The sequence below is a fragment of the Daucus carota genome, chromosome 6 (genome assembly GCF_001625215.2).
Source record: "Daucus carota subsp. sativus chromosome 6, DH1 v3.0, whole genome shotgun sequence".
NCBI classification, from domain to species: Eukaryota; Viridiplantae; Streptophyta; class Magnoliopsida; order Apiales; family Apiaceae; genus Daucus; species Daucus carota.
Window position 1 is genome coordinate 14,083,017 of NC_030386.2, and position 15,096 is coordinate 14,098,112.

The following is a 15,096-nucleotide window of genomic DNA, read 5'->3' on the forward strand; positions in this document are numbered from 1 at the left end:
GAATGCTGGTATTGATGACCCGTCTTCACAGAGTACCGTCCTGTCACTTGTACTGTCTTGTGGAGTTCGAATTGCCAGTATGTCGGTCATTCTTTATATTTCAAAACTTTCTGCAAGTCTTACCCGCTACTTACATCTATCTTTATCAATTTATCAAATTTTCACATTTTTAAAAACTCCATATTCAACCCATATGTAAAGAATTGGGTGGACAGATAGAAGACAACTACATTATATTTAAGGGTGAGCAGTAATGCCACCCTTTTAGTTATAAGGGTGGCATTTTTTTTTCTTGTTCCCAGGTATTTTTTGGGTTATCTGCTCCCATGCTGCAAACAGTCAAATCTGAACTTCACTTTGTCGCCCTTCTTTCTTTCCTCGCGACTAAGAAATGGGTTTGCACTTAAAATTTAAGTGATGAGGTCGCAAAGAGGGAAGTAGGGCTCTTATTTGACTAAACGTGGGTTCTTCGCTTTCCTTTAGAACGGAAGTCGAACGATAGAAGACAAAGAAAAGAAAGAAGTGTTAGCTGGTGTCGCCTTCTCTCTTACTTATCTATTCCCATCCACCTTCCCTGGAAGGAAGCCTAATGGTATGATTTCAGATCATGCTTGGGGCGCTTCCGACTGTCGGGTGAGCAGTAATGCCAGAAAAATTCGTGATAACATATAGCAAATTATAAAGAAAATTCAGGAAAACATACTGTCAAATGATTAATGATCTTGTGCTACATGTTTTGACCGTTAAGTTACAACCAAATATAGCCTGTCTAATTTGTTTTGATAATAACATAGCAGTCCAATCTTGGCAATCGCTATGACGAATCATCTATAAAACACAGGAGACAATTTGACTGATCATAAAAAAGAAACAACTCTTGAAGCACACCTGCAGTTGTGCAAGTTGATACAATTTAAGAACTCCATACAATCCGATGGTCAATTTTCCATCGAATATGTGCAGCTGCCATAAGCAGTCCTCCATGCCATATCTCTTCGTATCTCGCACATTTAAACTTGATGAGACGAACAAGCTCGAGTTTGAACAAGCATCAATTCATATGAACTCGGGTCCAATATTTGGAGTGGAGGAAGTGGACCTTCAAGGTTTCGCCTCAAAAATAAACAATAATGTAAGCTTCCCCTTGGCCTTTAGTGAGGGTGATAAGAAATGCTAATAGAGAGAAACAAGACTATTTTATAAACATGTGGAAGTATTACTATAAGTACAATGGACAACCTAATGACAAAATAACTGTTCACCTGGTGGAAGGATCATTGGTAGAAATTATAGGACAACCAGGCGGAGTAGACAGAATGCGATATTTTTCTTTTAATATGTTTTTCTTCTATTCCTCCTGTGAATTCAAGTGAAAAGAACAAGCCTCCGTCGTAGTCAAGATCACAGTATATGACAGATATTATATATTACGACATCCTGGACACCAACACTTCACGACACCATTGCCAGGTTCAACAATATTGTGTATAGTTCAAGGATATCCAGCACAGAAGAGACGGGCAAAAAGGAAGTTCTTTTGATACATTACAAAAGTTAAGTTTTAACATCTTCAGAAAAGCATGGCTCCAGGTAGGGCTGTAAATTAATACGGACTATCCGGTGTCTCGGCTCATATCTGACTTGAAAATATGATACATGTCTCATATCCGTTTTGAAAACGATCCAAATATGACGGTAAAATTAAGACCGTATAATATATGATCCCGGATACGAGCACACCTATACCCGTTCAGATTCGGTCTCATATAATTTTTCATAATATGATCCGACCCGAATAACCGAATATGATCCATGGGTTCATATTCGATTCAAACTCATGTACATATTATATTTTAACACCATCATATTTGCAAGTAAATAGTCATCATTTTATAAAATTGTAATATTTTATTTAAGTTTATATCTTCATAAAATATGATTTATTTAATGTGATCATACTTATTATCTTCACATATATTTAATAAATGATATATACCAACATATAACTATATGTTTGAATTTATACTTATTATACTTTATAATATTATATTTACTTAGACTAAATGATAATTATTTGAACAACTGAAATAATAATGATATTTGATGTTAGTGGATCATATCCGGCTCATATTCGATGGATCATAAACTACCCGGTTAAAAAATAGAAAATACGATATTGGATCATATCCGGTTCAGATCTGAATCTCAAATACCCGGGATCGGTTTATATCCGAATAAAACGATCCCAAACCCAAATCTGGACAAGTTAAAAATAATATGATCCGGTACTTGAGCAGAGGGGTACCCGGGATCACCCGGATCATTTTACAGCCCTAGCTCCTGGAATGAAATTGGGCCGTAGATGATAACATTTGTACTATATTTTTGTTATCGATTTTTCTATGGTGTGCCCATGGGCACACAATAAGCACAAAATTTGATAGTTTTTCCATGTTTTGATTGGCTCACACACCTTTAATAATGATGGCGCCCCTGCATTCACACCAACCACACCAATAAAAACATTCCAAATTTATGAGTTTCCGTGCTTAGCATGTGCCCATGGACACACACTAGACAAACCCTTTTGTTATATTCTTTTGCCATCAAGCACCTTCTAACCAAACCGCAAGTTATTAAACTTAGCATCACAGCCACATAAGAGAAACCCACACAACAAGCATACACATATCAAATCAAACAAATAACTTGAAACAAACAAAGTTCTTAACATTGATACAAACATCATAAACCAAAATCATGTCTTGAAAGAGTTCACAACCTAATTGCCAATGTAATATATTACAATAACCATTTTATAAAGCATTGAGGCATGATTATGCTTCACTGTCAGTCGCGTCATCTCCTTCAACAAGAAGCATGCCTGAAATGACAGAGAACAGGATAAGTGTTACTCGTCTTTCAAAGGAAAACCATTATGCGATCACTTCAAAGAAGGGATAATTGGATATACAAAAAGTAATATCTAGCCACTTAATTACTAACATTTAGCCTTTATTTACACAAAGCGTGCCATGGCACAACGGTTGCTCAGAAAGCTCCCCCCGTCGTGGTGGGAAGTTCATCAAAGGCCCAGAGATCAATTGGGTTTCCGCCATTCAGGGCTGTATCTTCAGCTAGAAATGCATCTAATGAAGCATCCCAATTGCCGTCCATAAATGCCATCTGGAGAAACTTCATCTCTGTCTCGAAGTTTGGTATCTCCTCAGGCTTCTTCTCTATAGTTTCTTCACATAACACAAAGGCCATAGAGTCGGGTTTCTGTTTCTTACAGGGGCTACCATCTTCCAAATATTGAGCTCCATCACATTTTAGAGTTGACAAAGATGTTACCTCCATAGTTTTGAATGAATTATCTCCCCAAGCAAAGTCAGATTGTTCATAGGAGTCGCTTCCTTGATCAGAACTGAAATAATGGGAAGCACTATCTGATGAAACCTTTGGATTAAGCTCCGCATCAGTTTTAGCAAGATATGAATTATCACAACCATTGAGCTTGGGTTTTTCTTCCACAAAGCTGAAGGAGTCATAATGATCACTATCCAAATAGTTCATCAAGTTGAAATCAGGGTTCAAAGCGGGCTTAGCCAAGACACTCTTGTGGATGTTTGCCTCAGTCGAGTGGTTCACAGCAGGAGGAGCTACACCAACAGGGAAATTCACTTTTGCTTTCCTACCCCGAATCCTCCTCGCCTCAGAATCATAAGCTCTCGCAGCTTCTTCAGCTGTATTGTATGTTCCAAGCCAGACTCTTACCCCTTTCCTCGGATCACGAATCTCAGCAGCCCATTTACCCCAAGGACGTTGCCTTATCCCTCTATACTGATTTTTCCTCTTTTTCTTAGATGATTTGTCCTCTTCATCATTAGTTTCTGCATATTACATATCATTAGAATCGAGCTCCTCATTACATAAAAGCACTAGCATATTAAAAAGTAGACACCCAAAGAGAAACCTCATATTAGCAATCTCTTATTAGCTTAATTTTCAAGTGTTATATTTGTTAGACGAAAATTTCTACCAAAGAATCACGTTGTTTGTAAAAAACACCAAAAGGATCATACTGATTACAGAGCAGCACGAGCTACTACTAGATAGATCTAACGCTTTTAAAGAATAAAATTATTTCATAACTGTTAAAATTTTAAAAAATGGACTTTCGAGTAATAGCGTTAAAATTTAATATAAAATTTCCGTATTTCATCCTCCCAGTACCTCGAGATTTTAGAAACCGATAACTTAACATCAATAATGGTCTGACACGACGGAATCAGGATTTCGAAACAGGCGGCTAAATCAAAAGAAACTTAAGTATTTAAGTTAACTAGACAGATTCAAAAGAAACTTGAGTTTTTAAGTTAACTAGCAGATTCAAAGAAAGGAGAGTCACCTGAGGCAGCAGAAAAGTTGAGAGCGGGAGGAGAAAGCTGATCATAAAAGCCTTGAAAATCAGCCTCGAAATCATCGTCCAGACGGATGGATCTCAAAGGCTTGGAGTAGTAATTCCCCGGATTCTTCTGGGTAGTCTTGTCATTCCACAGCACATCAGCCGTCAAACGCCGAGATGACCGCCTCGGCGGCGCAGCCAGGTCGGAAATTATAGCACCACCACACATCTTCTCTCTTTCTTGTTAATTGATTGATTGACTAGTAAGCAAGGTGTGTAATAAAAATGAAGCTTGTGAGTTTGTTTTGTTTTTCTACTCAAAGTTATGGGAACTCCTGAATCCTAGGGTTACTCTATATAGCAACTTGTTGTATTCGCGCGCGTGTAATTGTGTGTTTACGTGTGGGCTCGTACACACACTTGTTGTAATTGTTTTCTCAGAACAATTGAGAACACGATTTAGGATTATGTGGTAAGTGGTATAATACATGGTTTTGAAGTTTGGTTGGACAAAATAACAGTAGTGGGATTAGAGCAAGTAATTTATATGATATCTGGGAAACAGCATTGCAGACTCAAAACTTGGTGACTAGACTTTCAGCTTACCTAACATGACTTTGTGCTTCATAGGTTTTTGTTAACGAAAGGGTTCGCTGCAAAAGGCACACCCGAGTTTAACGAATACAAAATTATATCGGATCGAATCAAGATTTTTTTAATTATATTTATAAAATATAAAAAAAAGGAAAATCTGTAAAAAAAATTATATATAAAGAGTCTTAGTCTAATTCAAACCAAATTAACTTACAAACTAGGAATCAGCTTCTGGAAAATTTTTAATCACAGAGATCAATAATCTGTACATCACAACCCACTCATTTATATATAACGTATCTCGCGAATATAAGTTTGTGATTTGTAACGCACAAATTAGTTATTTCTGTAGTTAAGAATAGTGATTAAAATTGACGAGAGACTAGTTTCGAGTTTGTAGACTAATATTATTTGTAGTGAGTAAAACTCCCTCCATATATATAGTGTCTTATTATACTACAAACTTCCTTATTTTACCAATTAAAAACCATCACTAAATTTTATTTTTAATATCATTAAATTCTTCAACAATCCCACCTCCTTCTCTAGCCTAACCTCTGCTACATCCCATGTTCAACAACTTCATCATGCCATCTCTATCACGTCGGTCGTCGGTCGTCACCTTAACGGTCGCCACTCCTCCATGTCCGCCTCCTAGAGACTATGATCTTGCTATCTAGATGCCATGTTTAGAAAATTTATAGCAACAGACTTGATGGTTGGGACCCAAGGTTGTGAGGTTTGTTGGTTTACATCTATTTGAAATGATCAAATATATTACATGTATAGTCCGAAAAGCCAGAATGACAAATCTGATTACTCTTGGTTTTAACTTTCACTCGCCCATGAATGTATCGGAATTCCATTACTATCAAAAATTGCCGAACAGAGTCAAAATTCCTTCCATGTCCACCAATTTCATCTTCACCTCCATCTCGACTATTTGCACCACCGCCACCATCACCACCAGAATCGAGTATAAGAACGATCCGCAGATTTTCACCATTAATTTCTAAAAAATTTCACCAATTATTGCAACACAAACTAAACTGATTTTTAGTTTTTATTTACAAGTTGATTTGTATTTGATCACTAGCATATATATATATATATAGAGTTAATATATATATATATATATATATATATATATATATATATATATATATATATATATATAGACAAAAGTTATTTGGAGTCCTATATATAATTTTTTGGAGTCTTGGAGTCCAAATCTAGGCCCTCTATTTAGAATCGATCCAACGGATGTAGTATATCTGTTTTGTTTTAAAAAAATAACAAAAACATAATCATGCGTACAACGTGCGTGCGTCAGTTACAACATGAGTGTTTTCAGGACTTCAGATTGCATTTGTGTCCTGCACTATTTGTATCGTTTTCTAGACTCTTTTCACCCTTTGGTCCACACATTCGAATGATGAACACATTCATAACATGAAGATATCTACTGAACTAATAGCTTCATAATTAACTTTTCAAGATCAACATGTCCTGTGAATAAAAAAATTCCACCCACGCTTTTCAACTTGGTAGAGTTAACCGAGTGCCAGACAGAATACACTTGTGTCCTGCACATCTTTATCTTTCAGACATCCCACAAACATTGATTAAAAACCCCAAAACATAATTTGTTTCGCAGCAGTCATGTGCAGTATCTTTACAGAACTGAATTGCATCAAATGATAAAATATAATAATGTCATGCAACACCAGACTAGATTCTACACATTCATAAATTTCATTTTCGTTTCGGTGGACATTTGTTCCGCACTACTTTCTCCAATGCCATTCAACACAAAATCAAAGTAATCTGAAGAGCAAAGAATATATCGACTTCTATCTTTCACTTTCTTCGTAACGGCGGATTAGCGGAGAGATGATTGCGGGATATGCAGTACCGCTCTAGCGGTTTGACAAACTGGCAGAAGATTATGATGATGTTGGGTTTTCAAAAACGTAACCGAAGATCTCTAAGATTCGGGACATCAGGATTTCAAATCTACAGTACTAGTACTTGATAAGGGAAGTTATGTTGATGCTTATTATCTTTGATAATAATTTATAAAATATTATCTTTTAAATCGTGGCCGTTGCTTCTAAGATTAATCCAAGGGTAGGAAATTAGGACTCCAATAACTCTAAAGGGAGTGGGTTTTCAAGGAACCCAACTCTCTCTCTCTCTCTCTCTCTCTCTCTCTCTATATATATATATATATATATATATATATATAGTTATGTGAACCTGATAAAAATATTAAATAATTTTAACTAGTAGGAGAGAGAAATAAAAATGGAGTAGTGTAATTGGATTTATAATATCAACAAAATATACTTTTCTTTATATCACGGAGAGATCTTATATTCTAGAATTTTTTAATATTGGGGGCCCTCAAAATTTTGAGGCCATGTGATATTGGGCTGTTTGCACACCCTAATAGCAGGGGCTGTATGAGTCTCTAATTTATTTTAAATATATTTATTAATAATATAAGAGCATCTCCAATGACGTTGACTATAATCCTTAGCTAAATTGGACCTGTAAGACATTATGTAAAATTTGCTGAACCCATAGGAAGTTGGCTATAATTATAAATAAGGTATGAGTGTGGTTAAAATGGTTTTTTTTTTTTTGAAAGATTAGCTATATTTTTTATTTTTGGTATGCTTACTCAATTTCTAGCTAAGGGCTCTTCATTTTTTGAGGTGCTCTTATACCAGATAAACTTGCCAGACTCCATATTAAGAACTGTGAATTGTGAAGTGGTATATTATCACGCTAATAACAAATATATATATATATATATATATATATATATATATATATGAATTGTTTATATATTTTATTTATTGATTGAATTGGTGATACATTTGTAATTTTGTTTGAATTTAAATATTTTGTTAGTCATTGGTTAAATAATTTTTGTTAAGGGGAAATAAATTTTTATGTTATTGATAATTTTAGTGACTGTCTTAATTAATTTGCTTCTCTTGTTTTGCTGTTGTTTGCATCAGCCATAAGATGATAACTGATATCAAATACAATGAAAGGAAATGAAAATAAGAATGAATTAGATTTAAATCTCAAGATATAGTTACGAGATGATGTAATATATATGAACGAAGCACAAAATGAAAAGTGGAAAGGATAATCGAATATAATAAAATAAAGGGAAGACATATTAATAAGAGTCCAGTACGAAACTATTTTTTATAAATAAATGGGCAAACAAATCAAGTAAAACTCACAACTAGTAAAATCATATATTATGCTTACATGATGTTAACTACAACTTGCATTTCGTTCAGCAATTGAAATATAGTTCACCAAAATTCATTTCTTATGTATGAGTCGAGAAATAATATTTATTATGCTTATATGGTGCTGACTACAACTTGCATTTTGTTCAAAAATTGAAATATAATTCATCAAAACTTATTTCTTATGTATGAGTCGAGAAATAATATTTATTATGCTTATGCAGTGTTAACTACTAATGACATTTAGTTCAACAATAAATATACATAGTTATACTCCTACTCCAATCATATAGCAGCTCCGAGTTGGACCCTTCTAAGAGCAACTTACGTACAAAACAGAGAACACGAGTTTTAATAGTTAAAAATCAGCATCATGAATTTAGTTTAGCAACTTAAGCACGATAATGTTTATTTTATAAAATATGCACACCATGAGGTCGAAAATTTAGCAATCATTATTTGGAAAAAATATTTCTTTGCCATATTATTTTATAACCTAAAAGGCATTGCTCAAATTTAGAATTGAAGTTGTGTGGTGTGTTAATTTACTCGATTGAATTTTACTGATCAGAGAAACAACAGCTCTTCATTAATATTTTAAATCCGAACAGGGACACCGATCGAGTAAAATTCACAACATCCAACAACTTTAAATCTGAATCAAATCAGTCTTTTTTGGGTATATAATAATATGATGAAGAAACAATATTTAAAAAAGAGTGTTAAAGAATCTCACCTCGTGGTGTGCAGATTAACATACCCCGTCTAAGTTGCTAAACTAAATCCATGATAGCCTGGTTTCAACTATTAAGCTTTGTATTCTCCGCTTAGTCTAAACTACTCTTAGAAGGGTCCCAACTGAAAATTGATATATGATTGAAGTAGAAGTACAACTGTGTTAATTTTTTATTGAACTAGACGTCATTAATAGTTAACAGCACGTAAACACAATGAAGAGTACTTCTGGACTTATACATTAAAAAATGAGTTTTACTGAAATACACTCCAATTGTTAAACTAACTAGAAGTTGTAGTTAACACCACATAAGCATAACAAATTTTATTTCATATAAGAAATATATTTTGGTAAAATGTACTTCAATTGTTGATTTAAACGGAAGTAAGCATGGTAAATATTAGTTGAAGTTTTCATTCCGGATTCATGATATGAATCCTGATATTTTAAATGTTTTTTTAGAGTGAGAATGAATCTCAAGTGAAATGATTCGGTAAATCTAAGTGAGGTATTTTTTTCAAAAAAGTTTATCATCTAATCATTGGACATGTAAGATGACCGGTGATATTTAAAACAATAAAACTTTAATGTCCGAAAAGAAAGAACCATCTTCTTCTAAAACATCCTGAAAATATTAAAGAACGAAATAAGAAAAATTTAAGTCGATATACAACAGATCATATATATTATAAAAATAATAGATGATAGTATATCCAGTAACAAATAATGAAAGCGCGTGTGTGTATCATTCATGACAGAAAATAAAATAAAATCAAGTCTCGATCAAAGGAAAATCTTTGCTTAGATACTAAAAGAAATAAGATAATATATAGAAATTTTACTTTTCTAAAAAAAATCGATTTGCCAACAAAATGACACTTATTTGTCTCCTAAAAGTCAAAATATACGTTATTAATAATGACCACCCATAAATGGTACATAGATATCAATCAAAATCAGATGTAACATTCAAACTCATTATAAGATATTTATGACATTTTCAAAAAAAAAAAAAATCTAAACAAAAAGTGAGAACGTTGGTGTAATAATTGAAAAAAAACTTAATTAAAGAAATTAAAAAAATTTAAACCAGGTCCTTAATAATCTAAAGACATCATTCAATACATAATATTATAATTACTAAAAAAGAATTTTTAAAATTTCAAATTTTAAAATATTAAAAATAAAGGAGTGAATTGGATATAATACACTTTGCCTTTACTATAGCCAAACTAATTGATGAATTTAAGTGTAGACATTTAAAAAGAATTGAAGAATCAATTACAATACTACAAAACCAAGAATGTAAATCATGCCTAACTTTTAGTTAATAATACCATCACCGCATACCGCTGTTGAACAATCACCTTCTAACTTTTATCAAATATCTCGTAATATACAACTGCTTCGATCAAAAATCTAGATCTAGGCACAGTCGTATGATAAAAATTACTATTGTTATGCTAATGAATAACAAAATACAATGAATTTATTATATAGAATACTGATTTTAAAATTCTGTTGCATATATCTAAATTAACAAAGATCACATAAACAAGTAAAATTATGAATTATAAAAAGTAGACCTTAATTTTTGTGGAGTATATTCACACAAAATGAGTAATCTTAAAATTCGATCTGTCCTGTAAAGATATCCTTACATGCGTCAGCGAGCAGATCGACATCCCGATGTTTGATTCGATTGAAAATGTAAATATCGAGAGAGGGGTTTTTTTTGTCAACGTAGAAGGTGAATTGGACAGAACCGGTGATTGATGGAAATCATATTCCAAATATCCACTGGTATAGTAACACATGATGTTTGAAATAGAAGAAAGATGACAGTTATAAATTCAGAATATGATTTAATTTGTAGGTATATATCAAAGCGAATGATGAATAATAAAAACAAAGAGATCTTCGACGACCGAGTATGTAGTGAATTGATTTTTTTTTTTTTACGTTTTAAATGCTAATTACATTTTAAATGTCATTTCCTTAACTGTTTATAAACATCATATCGATATTTATTAGCTAATGACTACATACACAATAAGATTGCAAACTTGCCACCCGTAACTAATAATTAAATAGAATTTAATATGCCCTTTATCCCTCTGAGTAGTATACGTTTGGGAGAGAGGATTCGGTACACATTTTAATACTCTAGTTAGATTCAGCTTCATAAATATTTTTATAAACTTTTTTTTGAGTAAAAGTTTAACGTTTAATATTTTAAGAAAATGAATTATACAACTATATTTAATAAAAGGGTTAAATAGCATTTTCGTCACTCAACTGACGCCCAACTTGCAAGTGGGTCATCGAACTCAAAAAACTTTCAAACCAATCATTAAATTCATTATAACTTTCAATCCGGTCACTAAACATTTACAAATTTTCACGGCCGTTAAGTCTCCTTTGACTTTAACAGAATTTGTTAAATTGTTAAATGACCATATCCAAATAAGCAACCACCTCAGCAGATACCTAAATAACTTGACCTAATCCACACCATTAAATCAGGTGCCAAACTCTAAACCATCAGATACTATAGTCTCATCCGAACTAAAACTATACTGCCTTACTATCCCGATCATAATGAGCCAAACCATATATCATCAAATTCCAAGAAACAATATACTCAAAAACAATATCCACAAAACCTCAAAAACAATATCCACAAACACAAGATAAAATAAAACAACAAAAGTTAAAGATGATGAACCCCGAAACCCCTTCTTCCCCACCCATCATCCTCGCTCACCCCGAACACCTTCAAAATCTCCGCAATCTTACTCTCATCAAGCACCGTACTTCTCATCTCTAGCAACATACAAGTCTTTGTCGATTCTTTCACTGAAATTTTTGGGGCCGTGGGATCGGTCTTCATGATCTCAAGCTTCTTGGAGGCTTCACATAGGATGGTTGTACAAATTCAAGGCCATTTATTTATAAGTGTGAAGATGATGATGGTGTAGATGTATATTAATTAATTTTAGTTTACTATGTGTTGTTAATTAGGAAAAGGGTTCATATATAAATAATTGGGTTATGGGTCGGGTGAAAATACATAACTGATGTGTACATGACACTTATACTGATTTGACCAACTCATCATGCCAACTCATCTTTCCGTCGAGTTTTTAACGTTACTAACGGCAAGTGACCTAATTGAAAGTTTTAAAGAATTTAGTTATTTGACTGAAAGCTTTTTCAGTTGGATGACCCAATTGCAAGTTCGTGGTCAGTTGAATGACCAAACTGCCATTTAACCCTTTAATAAAAGTTTTAGAAACGTGTGTCAAACAATGAAAAAAAACCGTATAGAAATGAAACTAAAACTTTTTTAAAATAATAAACGGAAACTAAACTAAAAACAGTTCAAAATCGTATGGATTAAAAAAAAAACTCATCGGTTGACGAAAAAATCAAGATAGGAAGGGAGGAAATTACGTAGAATTATGTATAGAAGAATGTAATTTAATCATGTATGGTACCTCTAGATAAACCATTAGATTAAATTTATCTAAAAGAGTAATTTAATTTTCCATTTTCACTTACTAAGAAGCCGTTTGAATTAAGGTTGGGATTAGGAATCGGGAATGAGGGTTAACGGGAATGGGAATGATATGGAAACCCAAAAGGTGGGAAGGGTATGATTTAACCATCCAAGAGGATTGAGTTCACATTCCATAGCACCAAATAGATAATCTAAACGCCTATGCATGAGATTGAGGTTCCGATTCCCGTTAACTATACTCATTAACCATTAACCAAACATCCCCAAAATGTGTTTGACTTTATTTTAGATTTTTTTTAAGGGATCATAGCTAATGCTTTCGCTACTATTTTAGGTGTTGTAATGTTGGTCAATTATAAATGATTTAAATTTATGTGCCTTTATATCTCAATTTTATTTAAAATTTGAATTTAACATATTTCTTCTTATTAATATGTGTGTGATGATATTTTTAAGTTCCTAGTATAAAGATTTTAATTTATTTATTTAATTAATTTTATTAATTTATTTTAAATTTATATTAACATTTTGTAGTAATGGAAATGAGTTAAATATGTCATAAATCTCTTTTAAACAGTTTAAATGCTACTTAGAGCATCTCCAATGGAGTTGGTTATAATCGTTGGCTAAATTGGACATGTAATATATTATGTAAATTTAGTTGAACCTTTAAGACATTGTGTTTCGATGTTATTGGTTATTGGTTGGCTATAATTTTAAAATAGTATGTTATTAATATTTAGATGGTTATAAATAGAATATATATCAGTTTAATATGGTAATAAATGATGTATAATCTTACTACAGATTTTTTATATGCCTGCAGAGGTTCATGACAAATTTAACCATCCATAGGAGGTTGGCTAAATTTATAGATAAGGGGTCGATATGGTTGGAGTGTGAGTTTTTGAAGAGATTGGTTATATTTGTTATTTTTGATATGCCAACTTAATTTTTAGTTAGGTAGTCTTCATTGCTCAAACAATATCTTAAATTCAATAAATTTATTATTAAGCGCGTGATATTATGAAACTTCAATCATATGCTCTTACAATTCGAGACTCGGAGTTTATAATTACACCTCCGAATGAAACACATTTTTTATCATTTGGGGTTTAAAATAAATGCTTTTTGTTTAAATTGAAGATGTGGAGTAGAGGTATGGTGTAAGTTAATACTTATAAATTATTAAAATGTTTGAAAAATTAGAAGCCGTAAAACAAAAATTAACATTTATAACTTCTTATCAGTATTTTGGACTTTTTTTTATACAAACAGGTCAAAAAAATAAAGTCGAACTTCTTGCTTTTTTTGCCTCTCGAGAAAGAAGTACTTCTTTGACGTTGCCAACATGCACTTAGTAAACTTTGACAGCCATAAGCGCTAAAAACATCATTTTATTGGACAATATTATTAAACCCATTTCTTTTCGGTGTTACAAAATTCTAATGAAGTAGTAAGTAAGATATCAAATTGATTATGAAGTGAATATCAATATTTTCTCCCTCACAAATCTTAATGATTTATTCATATAAATCATTCAAGTTATTAAAATTAAAAATATTTGGTCATCCAAGCTTAATTCTAAAATACCGATAGTTAAGTCCATTTTTTTCAATTTTGTGACATCAGGACCAACACCTGATATAAATATGCCCATCTAAAAATACTTCATAAGAATAATATTGATTCTCTCCAATGCAGTGAGAGCCTTTGTTTTTCACTCCTTTCTTTTGCTAAGAACGTGAGAGCTTTGGTATGGCGAGAGTTGAGGAGTTAAATGAGAGGTTGGCTGAAATGGGAATTGAAGACGAGGAAAACACAGAACTCATCTTTGATGACGAAGCGGAAGATGTAACAAACAAGTTTGAATGTTGTCTTGTAGGCCGTTTTTTAACAGAGAAGAACTTGAATATCAGGAGTATGAAGTCAAAAGTTGCGGACATATGGCGTCCACAAGAGGAATAAGTATCAAGGATCTAAAGCCAGGTATCTTTCTATTCTAGTTTTACCACGGGGATGATATGGATTGGGTTTTCAATGGAGGGCCTTGGACGTTTGATAGTGCAATGCTTGTCCTTAGTAAGATTGGTGCTGGCGAAGACCCTCTGAAGGTTCCACTTTTTAATCTGCAATTTTGGATTCAGCTGTTTGGTGTTCCTTCAGGATTAATGACAGAGGTAGCTGGGAAGCAACTCGGTAATTTCTTTGGTTCGTTTATTTCTTATGATCCAAATAATAATTCTAGCATTTGGCGAGAATGTATGCGTATTAAAATCAGTATTGATGTAAGGCAACCACTAAAACGTAAGAAGAAGATATGTAGAAAGAATGGAGTGGAATGCATTGTCCAGTGCAAGTATGAGAGACTTGGAGACTGCTTTGTGTGTGGTCTGGTGACCCATACGGAACGCTTCTGCGCCAAGAAGCTTACTGAGGCTACCAAGGATGCCGTCCGGGAATGGGGGCCATGGCTTAGGGCTCCGGCAAGGAAATCGGTTGGGCCAGATCGTAGCAAGTTTCTGCGTGATGAAAGAGATTCTGATTGGGACGTGTTTCA

At 33.1% G+C, this 15,096-nt stretch overlaps 1 protein-coding gene across 2 annotated transcripts; it reads right to left on the reverse strand.

Annotated features, from left to right (window-relative positions):
- Positions 1 to 2,709: 2,709 nt before the first annotated feature.
- LOC108228071 (ethylene-responsive transcription factor RAP2-12) lies at positions 2,710 to 4,637 on the reverse strand. Of its 2 annotated transcripts, none has more exons than XM_017403546.2 (3): positions 4,412 to 4,637; positions 3,007 to 3,893; positions 2,710 to 2,884 (listed from the first exon to the last, which is right to left on the reverse strand). In XM_017403546.2, the coding sequence occupies exons 1-2, from the start codon at positions 4,635 to 4,637 to the stop codon at positions 3,052 to 3,054; spliced, it is 1,068 nt and encodes a 355-aa protein (XP_017259035.1). In that variant the 3' UTR covers positions 2,710 to 2,884; positions 3,007 to 3,051. The 2 variants fall into 2 exon arrangements, with proteins under 2 accessions (XP_017259035.1, XP_063935656.1); XM_064079586.1 differs by having other exon boundaries at positions 3,007 to 3,889; positions 4,408 to 4,637.
- Positions 4,638 to 15,096: the final 10,459 nt, after the last annotated feature.